The sequence below is a fragment of the Pleurodeles waltl genome, chromosome 3_1 (genome assembly GCF_031143425.1).
Source record: "Pleurodeles waltl isolate 20211129_DDA chromosome 3_1, aPleWal1.hap1.20221129, whole genome shotgun sequence".
Taxonomy (NCBI): Eukaryota; Metazoa; Chordata; class Amphibia; order Caudata; family Salamandridae; genus Pleurodeles; species Pleurodeles waltl.
In genome coordinates this window covers 1,640,709,188-1,640,723,974 of record NC_090440.1, presented here as the reverse complement: position 1 = coordinate 1,640,723,974, position 14,787 = coordinate 1,640,709,188, and the positions used below count along the sequence as shown (strand labels likewise).

Sequence of the window (14,787 nt, the reverse complement as noted above, 5' to 3'; positions counted from 1 at the left end):
AGGCAGATTATCTGTACGTGTTTTTAACTGACAGCAGATCAGGTCTTTGCCAGCAAACGAACTGCAAAACTGCCCAAAGCGTTCAACGTGAGCAGGAAATCGTCCTATTGGTACAGGAAGTAAGTCAACACATAAAGCTTTTTGTAAGGAAGCACTGTGGATGTCCACTGGGATGTGGGAATGCTCGAGTTTCCACGCTGTGACACCGCAGTAATTATAGGTTAAACACTGCCTGGGGCGCACAAGTGTCATTTGATGGGAAACCAAGACGTTAGAATGTGTATGAGATGTCCTAGAAGAGGTGGCAACTCAATACCAAATGCAAATGAGAAGACACAGTAGCCGAGAGGGCTGGTTAGCTGGGCAGTACTTTATTCAGTCTTGAAACCAGTTTAGCATTAAAAGACAGATTCACATTCTGGCTCGAACAAGTGAATTAAAACACGTTTACGAATAAATTAATCAAATTTAACCCATAATTCATCAGAGTTAGGGAATTCATCTATTTTATACCTACGCCCTATTGTCTCAAAGCAGACTTAGGAGACGTACATCTTTTTTTTTTTAAAAAGGCACAACTCCTGCGTTTGGGTAAACATGTGTGGTGCAAGAGTTGATTTCCTGACTTGTAAGTGTTGGAATAATTAAAATGGAATGTGGGGTTGGACCAACTAGGCAACACCACACAAATACACAAGCAATGGACTATGATTTGCAGTACTCGGGTATGAATAAACATGTATTTAATGATAAGCAAAGCTCCGATACTGGAGAGGGTCCAAAGTCAATATTCTCCTGTGTAAAGTGCCTTATTCACAAGGTGGGGGACTTGACCAGAGGACAGGGACCCAAAGTCCTCTAGAAAAGTGTATGCAATACAGGAAAAAGGTAAAGTCCCACTCTAAGAAATCTTGGGGTTATCAAGTTCAAAGTTTATTGCATTGCTATTCAGACGTTTTACTTCCAAAATTTCAAAAAGTCACTTTATTTCCATAGCAAAGGCAACATCCAAAGTAATGACACGAGAAAAGAGAATCAGCCAACATGTGTTTCGCCCCCTCTGGCTATATAAGCCGGGGCTTTCTCAAGGCGTAAGAGATAACAAGCATTTATAATTTGAATATTAAGTCAGTCATATTCTCAAAAATGCACAGAAGTCGGAGACGCCGACTGTCAACGGCAGAGAGCCGTAAAAGCGGAACGGGCGCATGAGCGTCGCGGTCACAGTTTGGACAGTCGGCGTCTCCGACTTCTATGCATTTTTGAGAATATGACTGACTTAATATTCAAATTATAAATGCTTGTTAACTCTTATGCCTTGAGAAAGCCCTGGCTTAAATAGCCAGGGGGGGGCGAAACACGTGTTGGCTGATTCTCTTTCTCGTGTCATTACTTTGGATGTTGCCTTTGCTATGGAAATAAAGTGACTTTTTGAAATTTTGGAAGTAAAACGTCTGAATAGCAATGCAATAAACTTTGAACTTGATAACCCCAAGATTTCTTAGAGTGGGACTTTACCTTTTTCCTGTAATGTATTTAAAGATATATCCTGGAATTGTTATAGCACATGCTAAGAACATACTACCATGAAAGGGTGTGCATCAGTGTGTGCAAAAGAACATGGATACAGTGTCAGCCACTTAGTACAACACTACGCTCCACTCAGTGGATTCTACATAAGTAGGACACAACAGATAGGGCTGAACGGCTATTCTACCAGGCTGGCGTTTTCCTGGTGCACAGCAGGTACAAGAGCTGCCATGAACCAACCATGGCTTCCGTGGTTCCACTCTAGTGCGTTCTCCTGCAGTGTGAGGCTGGTTTGAATATTTTTGCCAGGGCTGAATTTGGTTTCCAGTCCTGCCCTGATAAAATTCCAACTCTGCAGCAGGAAATGTCTTTGCAATGTACGAGGCATATAAGCGCTAGAATGTAGAACTTGCACAAACGCCCATTCTTAAAGAATAAATGTGCTGATTCTAGCATTCGCCGCATCATTTAATAGGGCCATGCAGTGATGGTCAAGTGCTAGGAGGTCTCATCATTGGCACCGGTTTCTTAACGATCTTGTGATCATTAATGCTTGATGAAAAAGTGGACCTCTCTGCACTGAATTTCAATGCCACATTCAACTTTACAAAGATGGAATTCACTTCATGTGTGCTATATTCTGGAAGGAAATATTAGCACTATTGTATAGTGATGGATGAGAACGTTCCACTAGAATGAATTAATCACTGGAAGACTGCCAACGAAGAATGCTAATGGTCCCACTCTAGGGACCCATGCCAATAGAATTATATATGATGTCAACTATGCCCTAATGTGCAACTGATCATCCGATGATTGCAAGTACGAGCACATATGCTAACATACAATTACATATCCCATTAGGGTAAACTTATCAATATTTTCAACTGTCATGTACGCTTCTGCATGTCACCGGTGGACACAACATTAAGAAGTTAGCACATGAACATCATTCCATATGGCACTTTTTTGCAACAGTTGCGACACGAATGGCTCCTTGCTATGGCTAAGGCATGCAAGGACCGTCTGCCTTGGAAAACAGTTTTTCCCAGGATCAGTAATATATCCGCACTAAGGCATAGCTTGAAATGCTTGACTCGTAGATGTTTAATGGCTGCTTTCATTGAATCTGGAAATATGTTCTTTATGGAGTAAGCAAGTGGATTGCCTTTAACCACTTCTGACTGCAATATATAGCAAACACAGTAAAACTGATTTAATATGCACTCTTGGAACACCATTATAAAGTACACAGTTGTAAAAAAATTGTAACATGAAGTTATACTAGAGGCGAAATGTAACTCAATGTATAAACATCACAGCACAACTCTTCAGAGAGGGCATTGCACATTTAAAAAAAAAGAGAACTAAAAATCAATATTTAAATTCTTTGAACGCTAGCACAATGCACTTTTTAATGGAACCACATGCCCAATAATACTATGAAACACAAAATATACATTTTGGGTACTGGGTATTGTGGGAATGGGCAGTAAATGGGTACACCAGCAAACATTTGGGAAAAAGAGCAAGCAGACTGTTTGTTATGCGATAGGATCCGTATATTGCAAACATAATTATCTGTTTATAACTATTTCATAGACCAGACTCATGCTTAACTATTTTATAGTTTACAAGAATGTTGATAACAAAGCGCACTAAATAATGTAGCTAGGCAGTCATTACTCCCTGACAGGCTGTGCTGTCAACCTATTTCTTTCCCCCAAGGTGCTGTTCTTACTAAGGGCTTTACTAGAGAAAGATTCTTACCTGTAACAAATAGTTCTCCGGTGATTGTATCGTATACCCTTATACTGTCAGAGGGATGCTTCAGTTCAGTACATTTAGATTGATATTTTTACTTTTCGCACATCTCAAGAAGGAGAAATTTTGATATGAACTCCTGTCAATTCACCCTCTATCGGCCAAGTCTGCTTTATTGGGGCAGGACGATTGTGCTTCAATCCGAAGAGAGATGCTTACATTTCAACCTATACAAGCTGTCTACAATGGATAATGTGAAAAAGCATACAGCAGCAGACTAACCTGAACAAATACTTGATGTAATGGCCTTTCCGCAATACTGCAATGAAAATAATTTAATAGCTACATAAATGAGTTCTTGGTCATGTTAGAAAATGGAGCATCTTTGAAAGATTTATCAAACGATTGATGAAGGGGATGTTATTTTATTCATTTTAGGAGTCAAGTTGCTTTATTTGGAGTTGCTGTATAGTGACATATAACCTAGAACTCCAGGTCTGGTCCCTAACATAGCATGGCATGATACCGGGAAGCACAACACAGTACAAGATCTACATGGCTCATCTAAGGGTTTGACGATTCTGTCAGCTTCAGACATCCTGAATCTGTTAAGCAGCCTCGAAGATAGCAGATGAAGATGAGAAGCATACAGAATCCTACATTCCTAACTCATCAAAAAGACATATCCCTCAGATGGCCAGTCAATCTGGGCTACCAAATCCGGAGCTTTGACATTTTGTGTTGCAAAAGTTACATGGGTAGATCCAAAAGAGTTTTCTGATATCTACAAGAGTATACATCTTGCTTGTGGGCTTACCGAATTTGTGTTTTTGTTTTGGACACTGCCAAAAGCCACAGTATCTGCATTTCCTTGGAGAGAGAGTTCATTAGTCTCTTTATACAATGCATGACTATTTTGTAGTCCATATGGACCAAGCACATGTTCAATCATAGTGGGGTTCCATGTCTTCCAGTGGGATAAATTCTGACTCCTGTAGTGAAGAAAGACCTTAAACTGACATTCACAGTGAACTCCAAGGCATTTGTCACCACTTTAAGTACTCAGTGAAAGAGAACACTTATTACAGTATCTAATATCACCTACACTTCATTCTAAGATAGCAATGTAGTGCAAAGAAGACTGAAAAAAGCACGGGACTCGAAAGGGTAGTCAAGCTCCACACTAATTGTGGTTTCTGTCTTTTGTTGTAAGGCAGGTACCATGTCTGCTAAAGAATGAGGAAGGCTGTCTTCAGTATAGCACAAGAAGGCTCTCCAGCAAAAAAATGAGTCCTTCTGTAGGACTTCTTAATCTAATTAATTTGCCCATCTATACCAAGGATCATAAACAGGGTATTATATTGTGCATCACACATGTAAGAGTAAATTTGTTTATTAAGATTCAGAAAGGGCCTCTGTTAACTGTTCTTAAGGAGTTCACACAGGAGCTGGTAGAGCTCTAACTTCTAAATTTAGCCGTGCAGGAACAAATGTATCATCTCAGTGATTGAGGCCGAGAAACAAAGGATACTGCCCTTTCCTTGAAAAAGAAAATCATGAGAGAAAGGGCAAAAAACCGGAGTATATAGTTTGAAAAAACTCTAGATCCACAACTGGAGAGGACAAGCAGAGTTAATCTGAATAAGAGTGATCCCTGAAATGCTGTAGTGCTGTTTATTTCCTATGTTGCAGTAGTGCTGTTTATCTCCTAAGTAGAGGATTAACTGCAATATCGTGGGTAACAAATCTCATACAAATCCCTAAAGAATCTGTTATTTACCTTTCTGGTGGATACTCTTAACTACAGAATCCTCACCTTAGAACATCCTGCAAGTGCCAGACTGGACCTGGAGATTTTTTCATAGCAGAGGTCCCACTCATCAGTAGATGGTGTTGTGCGACTCATATAGTTACCAGCCAGAGCGCCAACATCATTTTCTTATCTGAGCCCTTTCCGCTCCCTCAGACGCGAAGCATGAACAGTTGTTGGTGGCAGTATGCTGAATACTAACTTGGCACATTTTAGATGTGAAAAAAGGCCACTTCACAGAAAAATGGGTGGGAGAGCACTGATGAACCTGCGGGTACAGTATCTACGCGAAAGAGTGTTATCGAAGGTAAGCAATTTGTTCTTCTGAGGGATAGCTCTAAATGGAGACCACAGATTCATCACTTTTAAAGAAATAACAAAGCATCGGCAGGCCTGAAATGGTCGATGCAACTTTGGCTCACGATCTGACTATATCTCAACCAAATAGGCCATCCTTAAATCCCTTTGCACAATCTTTTGGAGTTCCTCCAGGGTTCATGCCCGCACAGGTTTGGCTGCAACCCTCAAAAAGGGGATAGGGACGTCACCCTGATGACACTTTGACTTCAGACTTTATTCGATAATGATCTTTTTTTTAAACAGACCCCGACTGTTAAAATGCTCTTCAGACATTGAACCACTTAGACTAATTGAAAGTAGTGACATACACCTGGTCTCTCTGGAGGACTCTGGTTTTGGGCCTAAGTCCAGAGTGTCCTTTTTCTCCAAACTGATCGTCAACAAAATCCTGAGCAAGTTAGAGTCCCTACAAAGTAGGGACTCAATAGGGTTCTTTCTCTCGACTTGAAGGCGCAATCAGCCGATCCCTGGAGCTTACAAGGGCAGTACCCCCGGTTAATGTCAACACGGGAAGAACACATTGGTCCTTTCGAGGGGCTCAAAGGTATTCTAAAAAGCACCCTGAACGATCTTGGCAGCTGGGCACGAAAAGTAATGGAGAGTTTTACTGTATTTATGCAACATATTATTTTGATCCCCCACCAGAAGTCCCAGAGCAAAAACATAGCAAAACCTCACCCCTTACTTCTACTGAATAGAGAAATCAATGCTCTTATTCGTAATCAGTATGGGGAACATACATCAGCAAGGCAAACCAGCCGGGCATTTTAAAAAGGAGGTAGGGGAGGCTAAGAGTGTGCCTAAAAAAGGATACTACAGATAGATTCTGGGTTGCAGTAAGAGAAGCATTCTCCACCAGCCACACTATGCGGTTCTGGTCATTGATTGCAGAGCGGTGCGGTACGATTACCAGGCCCCTCCCAATGTCCATCAATGAATCTAGCTGGTCGGCCTTTCTATCTGGCCTCTATTCCTCTTATGGGACTACCGTGGAACTCCCCCAAACCAGAATAGACCCCATATATATATATATCACTCCAAAAGAAATTGAGGCTGTCATAAGAGGAATGCGTAGTTCTGCTGCAACAGGCCCAGATGAAATCCCCATTAGGTAATAAAACACAATATACCCTCCTGGTGTAAGATTTTATTACCGGTGAATCAATACTGCTATGAAGCCAGGAATGTCCCTCTATCCTGGAAGGGTAGCATCATCGTTCCCCTCTACAAAAAAGGGGATTGAAGCTGCCCTTGGAATTGCCGCCAGATTACACTTTTGGATACGGTCGGGAAACTTTTTTGCCAAACTTTTGCTTTCCCAGATTAGCGATTGCGCTGAAAGGAATAACATTATCCGATTGGAACAGTCAGGCTTCAGGACAAGTCACAACATAATTGATAATATCTCAGTCCTGCAAGTAATTAATGAGAAATACGTCTGAGAGGGGAAGTGATCTACGCAGCCTTCGTAGACTTCTCCACAGCATTTGATAAAGTAGACCGCGTTTTGCTGTGGAAGAAGCTCTTAAGACTAGGCATGGCTGGTATTCTCCTTGACCTTGTGGTAGCTCTTCACTCCTCCACCTGGTGCAGAGTATTGCTAGGGGGTGAACGAGGCCTATTCCATGTCATTCCGACTAAAATGGCCTAAAACAAGGGTGTATGTTTGCCCCATTGCTATTTTCTTTGTACCTCTCAGACTTACCTACTCATTTAACTCAGTTTTAGGGTTTCACCCCTAAATTAGGAGGCAGACCATTATGTTGTCTGCTTTATGCAGATGACATAATTATATTAGATCGCACCCCAAGGGGGCTTAATAACGGTCTTCAAGCCCTCGAGCAATACACCAAAGCCCATTTTAAAGGCAAATTGCTCTAAAAGCAAAATCTTGTGTTTTCATGGGAAAAAAAGATTTAAGTACAGCAGTTTCCGTTGGACCTTCGGAGCCCAACAACTTGAAAGAGTAAACTCATACACCGCTTTGGGTAAAATCGTCTGTAGGAATCTTAAAGAGAAAGAGCATATTGAGCACAACCAAAGGAAGGCTCAATCCCAAGCTAATGGTCTGAACGCCCTATATAGGGCAACGGGCAAAAGGCATTTCAAACAGCTCTTAGAGGTTTATCGGGTAAAGATACCCCCATCCCTCCTCTACGGCATAGAGGACATTGCGGTCTCCAACTGGGTCTTTCTCGATAAACTCGAGGGACGTGTCTTGAGGAATCTCTCATCTGAAAACTCTGCCTTTTCGGCACCAACATTACGACTTGAGCTGGGCTTGCGCAGTTCCTTCATTCAAGGATTGGCTGCGGTAATTCGCTGGATGGTTAGCCTGATGTCGTGCAGCGATGACTCCCCTGCAGTCACTGTTAAAAAAAAAGAAATATTAGCCGGCCACAGAGCAAAATATACCATCTGCAGGAATTTTTTATATGCCATAGATCTTCTTCAATTAGATTCTTCTGCAATTTTCACTTTCTCTCCAGCATTGCTCAAATCCACACTTAGGAATGCAACTTGGGCGGTGAGGTTCCGTCAGGATAGCCAGACTTGTGTGCACAGGCAGAGTTTTCACATTATATCGGATACCTTAAAGATGAGGGTTACACAGCCCTACCTCATCTGGAACTTGCTCCACGGGGTGATAAGATTCTGGCTCCTGCTGCGACAGGGGCTGCTTCCCCATAATACATTATAGGCTAGACGGTTCGGTTCCTCTGCTATTTGTAATCTTTGACACAATGGCGCCAAAAATTTGAAACATGTTGTACTAATTTGTCTGGCCTTATCGCTACATCGCGGCAGGTGGCTGCGCCAAATTTGTCTCACTCTTTCCTTATGCACTGCCTCAGAGTTATTACATGCCCTCTATATTCCACCAAATGAAATGTTTTGTGTCAGAATTTTTAACTATTTTAATTGTTTTTATCATTGTATTAATTTAGTTAACCGTTTACTTTTTTCTAATGATTCTTCACAAATATGTATCATTTTATGTGGCCCTCCTGTGGAGTTCCGTATCACAATAAATAAAAAACTTGGGACTTTGGCCTGTTTATAGTGATCTCCAATGGTGGCAAGAGTTCCTGTGTCGTCAAGAGGTGAACCTCAACTGACTGCGGTGACCCCACCTTTTTTTGCCAGTCATCGACTCACAACCTCCGAAGATGTGTCTTGTCAGATATCATCATTTTTGTGAACGCCCAAGGAGAACGGATTCCCCTACTAACCCTAATGCTGCCTACCAGGTCCACATCTACAACTTTGAAAAAACTGGATTGTCTGCTGCATCTATGACTGGGAAGACAGTCTCTGTCTAGATGCCAGCCCTCTTGAATACCTCTGAACATCCAAAATTATGCGGAAAATATTTGGGAAAGGGCAACAGGCACGCATTGTAGGTTAGCTGTTTTTAAAGCATTCCAAAGCAGAATCCATCTTCCCTCCGAGCAGGTTGGACCCATCAAAGGGGATGTCCATTACGGAGGCCTGTAGATCACAGAAAAATCCAGTGGACCTCATCCATGCGTGCCTATGGTGGACTACACTGGTATAAACCACCCTGCCCTGGCAATCCATGGTATCCAGACCTGGGAGCCGAACATACTTGGCTGTGTTTGGCCCATCTTGTATCGTATGGACCAAACAGGGCATACAATCTTGCAGGGCAGCTAGCAAGATTTCACTGGCCATGTCCAAAAAGGAAACAGACACCGTTCACAGATCAGACTACCAGGCTGGTGCCACACTGGTGGAAAAAAGCAGTGTTTGTCAAAAGCATCAATTCTATTGGGTTCCCTGTCCGCCGGAGTAGTTCGAAATAAATTTGGATTTACTTTATTAGTCCGGGTGTGCACAATAAGGCTCACTAGAGTGGGGTCATTTCTGAGAAAATCCGGTTTATCAGGCTCCAGCCTATGACGTCTGGTGACCCGCCTATTCACAAGAAGGCAACATCATGGTTCCAACTAAACAGTCATCACAGTATCTGTGAGACCATCAGTAAATGGAAGTACAGGCTCAGACATTGCTTCCTAAGGTTGCAGAGTTTCTCTCATAACATTTGTTATGGACGCAAGGAACAGCAGGTATAATTCCAGTACCTCTGATGCCCTTCGAACCCCTGCTGCAAATGAGGCACTCTCTTTCACTGGTGGCCCATGGGGCGAGTTCCATTTCATTAAGAAGGTTGCCGAGTTTCTACTTCTAAAGAGCAAAACTATTTTCTCACAGTCTTGATTTCTACCATGCACATGCCAATAAGGAACATTTTGTAAAGATTTGGGCTAACAGTTAACAAAGATGGCTAAGAAGGTCCTATTCTGTGTTGATGTAGCACACTGAAACGGTGTTGTCTGCTGAAACATGGACAACCTTTAATTAAATAGTCAGGAGGAAAGATTTTAGTGTCACAAAAAATAGCCTTCTGTTGCAGAAGGTTGGTGTGAAGAGCCTTTTCTTCCCATTCTGTTGGCACTACGTCTATGTTTTTAGGCAGTAGTGGTGAATAATAACTGCAGGTGAGGACTTTGAAAGGGGAATCCTTTAGGGGACATCTCAATCTGATAAGCCTGATCTGACAGATTAGCTGGATTCAGGAGGCTATAAGAGCCAGTATCTTCTGAAAACATCACACAAGATGTGACTTTAGCTTTGAAATCAGGCAATAACCTCCATGATATATTTTCCCAACGTTGAAGGCCATTCCTTGCTCCTATGCCGCACTGCCAAGATAAACTTCAGCCACAATTTTCTTAGGTTACATGGAAGCAGAATCACGCCTGAAGAGTGTGTGATGTGGTTTTCTGTATGGAAGTAAATTACATGCATATTCAATTATAGCAAAAAGTGTCAGGTACAAAAAATTGTGGTATACATGTTTAAAATAAGCAGGGTATAAGCAGAAAACAAGAGAAGAGTCTCTGTTGCCATCCTAAAGAATGTTTGTATCTCGAAAAAATTATCCACTTGTTTTCTTTCACTTGTCAGAGGATAGTTTATTTTTCATGTAGATCAATGCTGATTTAAGTCTTCATTTGAACTAGAATAACCAGAGTGTGGCTCTCTAGTGTAACTAGTTTGGGCATTGCTTCCATTGATTACCAGCTTTCCATACAAACCACTTTGACTTACAAATGTTGAGCGGTGCCAGGATCCACAAAACCTCTGTTAAACAAAAACTTGAAAAGTTTTGAAACTTCCACAAAAATTAGATTCCTTACTTTAAAAAAATCTAATAAATTATTGCCTCTCTCTTTGACTTCAACATGTACAGCATTTCAGCCTCCGCTTAATTAAGGGCGACTACAGTAGAACAAAAATGAGCCATAAATCTTGAAAAGACAAAATCCCCTTTCTGTAAATAACCCTTGAGAGGATTAGCAAAGAGATGATGCAATTAACAGCTGATGTTTTTTCCTGCAAATCACATAACTGGAAGAAGCCCTGAAAAAGTGAACATGAAGAGTTAACAACAGATCAAATGAAGCTTGACATACTCTGTATTGGTGCTTTTTTCTTAAAGAAGATGTTCACTGTGTTTCTCAGAATGTTCACACATCTAAACCATCGGCTATCTCATAGAAGCAATACAAGTAGAAGGAGCATACCTGGTTCCCACAGTGCCATCACCGGAGTCCTGGCTTCCTGCCTCACTTGGCGTGCTCACAGATTTGGAAGATGGCGACGTAGGAGGAGGGACTAAATAGTGAAACAGACAGGTATCCGCTGTTACTACTCGTAGAGGTTGCACTGCTTATGAGGTTTCCAAATCAATTCAACATGAAGTATTTGAAATCATAATAACAGTAAAATTAAATTAGAAAATGATGGCAAAATAAAAGATACATGGATGAAAATGAATAAAGAAAAAGGGGGGAGAAGACAAAGTTAAAATGTCATGCTTTTTCATGCAAATCGCTATATGGTTTTTAATGCATTAGGGTTTCGCAATGAAAACATGAGAACTATGACATGATAATGTTTCATCTTTGAATGTTATATAGACTACGCTGACACTAACATCTAATAGGGAACATAACTACTCAAACCAAAGATACTTGGCAGACATCAGCACTTTCCAAACTTACTTATTCCCTTTACTAGGGAAAGAAATGGAGCTGAATTGGGACATTTTACTCAGTAGTAGTGGGATCCTAACTCAAACAGAGATCCCAATTCTCTCCAAAAACCAGAAGCAAAGGGTATAGGTACAGCCCCAAAAGGCAACAAGAGTGACCTAAATGTACAGCACCCATGATCATCGAGCCTTCAGAATGGGCATTAATTACAAAGAGGGCGTCACATATCAAAAACTGGACAAGCACCTTTGTAAGAATTAACAGTTTAAAAAAAAAGCCCTCATTTTTTCAACTGGTAATTGAGTTAACAGCACTTTACAGCACTCGATAAAGCTGCAAATTAGCTTCTTCTACTATTACGAGATCAAAAAAATGTCATATGAACAGATAATCTTAGATAGAGTTGATCTCAGTATGCGTATTTGTTTAACCTACTGTGCAGATTTGGGTTTGTGAATCGCCATTCCTAACTGAATACAAACAGCATATTTAAAAGTATCCTAAAACAGGCCTACTAATATGGAATATGTGAATGATTCGTAAAAAAAAAAAAGAGAACATGTCTGGGAGAAATTGATGCATAAAAAGCAGCATGCTTTTGGAAATGAACAAAATTGGCAACATGCAATAGTAGAACAAAACACCTCGCGAACAGAAAAAAGGGTGTATGTTTCGCATATTTTGCCAATTTTCGTCTCATGCTTAAAATGTGCATTGGGTAAAAAAAAAAAATCAAATTAATAATTCTTCTCAACAATCGATAAACACAATGTATCTCGGTTCTTAGTAACTTTTCGATTACATAATACGTTCGAATAAACGTATCTGAAACATTTTAGTTGTGCAAAGCTTACAATTTAAAACACACTTTAAATAAATGTATAGCAGTTATGATTTTAGGCGACAAGCGAACAGATGAAAGAGATAAAACACGTCTCGTGTCTCTGCTGCTTTCCCCTTGGCCTGCCACGCCTCAAAGACGTTTACACAAAGATGTAAATGCAAAAAGGTCAATCCTAAAAGAGAATAACAACCACGTTCATGTGGGGCGAACGCTTAGCATTTACACCTTTGTGTGCAACAGGACGAGGAAATAAGTTCACATCAAAAACAGTGCTTTTCGCAGACAACAAATATTTATTGATGAATTTTCAGAACGTAGTCGTCTCTTGGACTACTACTGCCATCTGGCGGACAAATGCTGAACACTGCAGCTGAATACACCGAACCATTTGGCCGCCAGCAATCGGTACAGTACACTTTCCTTGCAATTTCATACTGTATTTTCAACATATGAAAAAAGAACTCAAATCTCACTTGTGGCGTAGGGAATTAATGTAGTTTGTAAGCTGCTTGTTTTGAGTATACGAACGCGTATTCACCTACACGCTCTATGGACGCTGTTATCAAGCAGTGCTAACCAAATAAGAACACACCACTGCGGAGGCATAAGGCATTTTCATATGAACTCGTTAGTAGACTACGACTTTTATTTGCCTAAAGTTGAAACGTTCTTGTGACTGATAAAGACCAAAAGCGCTCTGTACCAAGAGAGATACTGGTCTGGGGCTATAGATTAAGAACTAATATCTCTTAAAATATCCCTCTCAGTCTTCATTCACAGTGTAGAAACACGCATTGGCAGAGGTGGTCGACAGCCTTTTATCTTTGTCAATGTTTGCTTTGCTATGGTTTTACAAAACATTATTGTAAAGGATGCTGCTGGGCCCTCCTTAATCTTAAAAAACACTGACTAAAAGCCAAAAGCACACATGGCCTGAGAATTTCATGGCACTTAAGGCTGCTACTAATACGGCTAATTTAGCCAATTGCTGAAGAGGGCCAATCCTACTGCCCCATGCTGTAATGAACGGAAGAAAAAATGTTAACAACAGTAACAGACCACTGGTTGAAGAGTACTGTCTGATATCCCCTATAATTAAACTATACTTAAAATGGCAGGTTTTGCTAATTCTGGATCTAAAAAGCCACCTTATGCCAAGGGTATAGAAGGGCACATGGACCATGCCCATAACCACTAAGGCACACACACATGAAGCTCTCAATCGTATCTAAAACCCTCAGTCTGTTAAAAGCAGTAGATGGTGAATGGTCACCGGCACAGATGCTGAATCACTCTTTTGAGGCAGTGATGTCCCAGCATTCACTGGGACATCAGCACAGGCCGCCCAACAATCTTGGTGCTGGTTTCATGCTAAAGCTAGGTTGAAAGCAGCGTCAGGATTGGGCTGAGCGGTTTGGACTGCCACTCAGACACAATTTCTCCAGCCCGTCTTTTAAACACAGCCGGGCTGGAGAAACCGAAGTGTGCATGTGTGTTTGGCTGGCCTGAGACAGCCGGCCAAACACACATGCGCACTTAGGTGCACTCTCTCCTTTTCCCCCTCCCACCACCTGTGGTCCAGCCTGCGACCTGAAGATGCTGCTGGCTGAGCCAGCAGCTGAAAGATAACACGATAATTAAATATTGTTTTCTCTTTCAGCTCCTGGCTTAACCAGGGTGGTTACGCTCCTTCGCCACTGCGAAGGAGCCACCCCTGGAAATATCCCAGGCACCTAATCATGTAACATAATGAATGTGGAATAGTTTGAATATATGTTCCTACAACAATTTTCTGATAAGATTAAGTTTCCTGAAGGAATTCCCATCTGTTTGGTCTCTACTTAAAATGCTTCTTCAAAAGAGAATTAGCAGTTGTAGAGGTGAGGGGTAAGAGTTTTCCAAATACAGCAGCATCCCAGTCCCTCTGCTACACAAGACAGATGCCACAAAAAGTGAGAGGCATTTCAAATGCAGGGTGACTTGTGATGCCTTCTATCATCTGGAATGACAGTGCCCTAGAACAGAAGCACACTGGGAGCAGGTTTTGAACAGAACAGACATGTCTACTGATATATAGGTAAAGTCCCCTAAGACAAATTTACTAGATATACCCTTTTAAATACAATATGAATGAAAATGTCACTTACCCAGTGTACATCTGTTCGTGGCATCAGTCGCAGTAGATTCGCATGTTCTGCAATAGCTCGCCATCTGGTGTTGGGCCGGAGTGTTACAAGTTGTTTTTCTTCGAAGAAGTCTCTCGAGTCACGGGACCGAGTGACTCCTCCTTTTGTCTCCATTGCGCATGGGCGTGGACTCCATCTTCGATTGTTTTTCCCCGCAGAGGGTGAGGTAGGAGTTGAATTGTAGTAATAGTGCCCATGCAATGGAGTGAC

At 41.4% G+C, this 14,787-nt stretch overlaps 1 protein-coding gene across 4 annotated transcripts in view; it reads right to left on the bottom strand.

Moving 5' to 3' along the window:
- Window positions 1-14,787, bottom strand: part of DYNC1I2 (dynein cytoplasmic 1 intermediate chain 2) — a 384,780-nt gene that overhangs the window by 191,304 nt on the left and 178,689 nt on the right. For all 4 annotated transcript variants that reach the window (XM_069225329.1, XM_069225327.1, XM_069225328.1 and 1 more), the window contains exon 4: window positions 11,077-11,167. In XM_069225329.1, coding sequence (XP_069081430.1) covers window positions 11,077-11,167 — 91 coding nt within the window. The remainder of the gene's footprint in view (window positions 1-11,076; window positions 11,168-14,787) is intronic.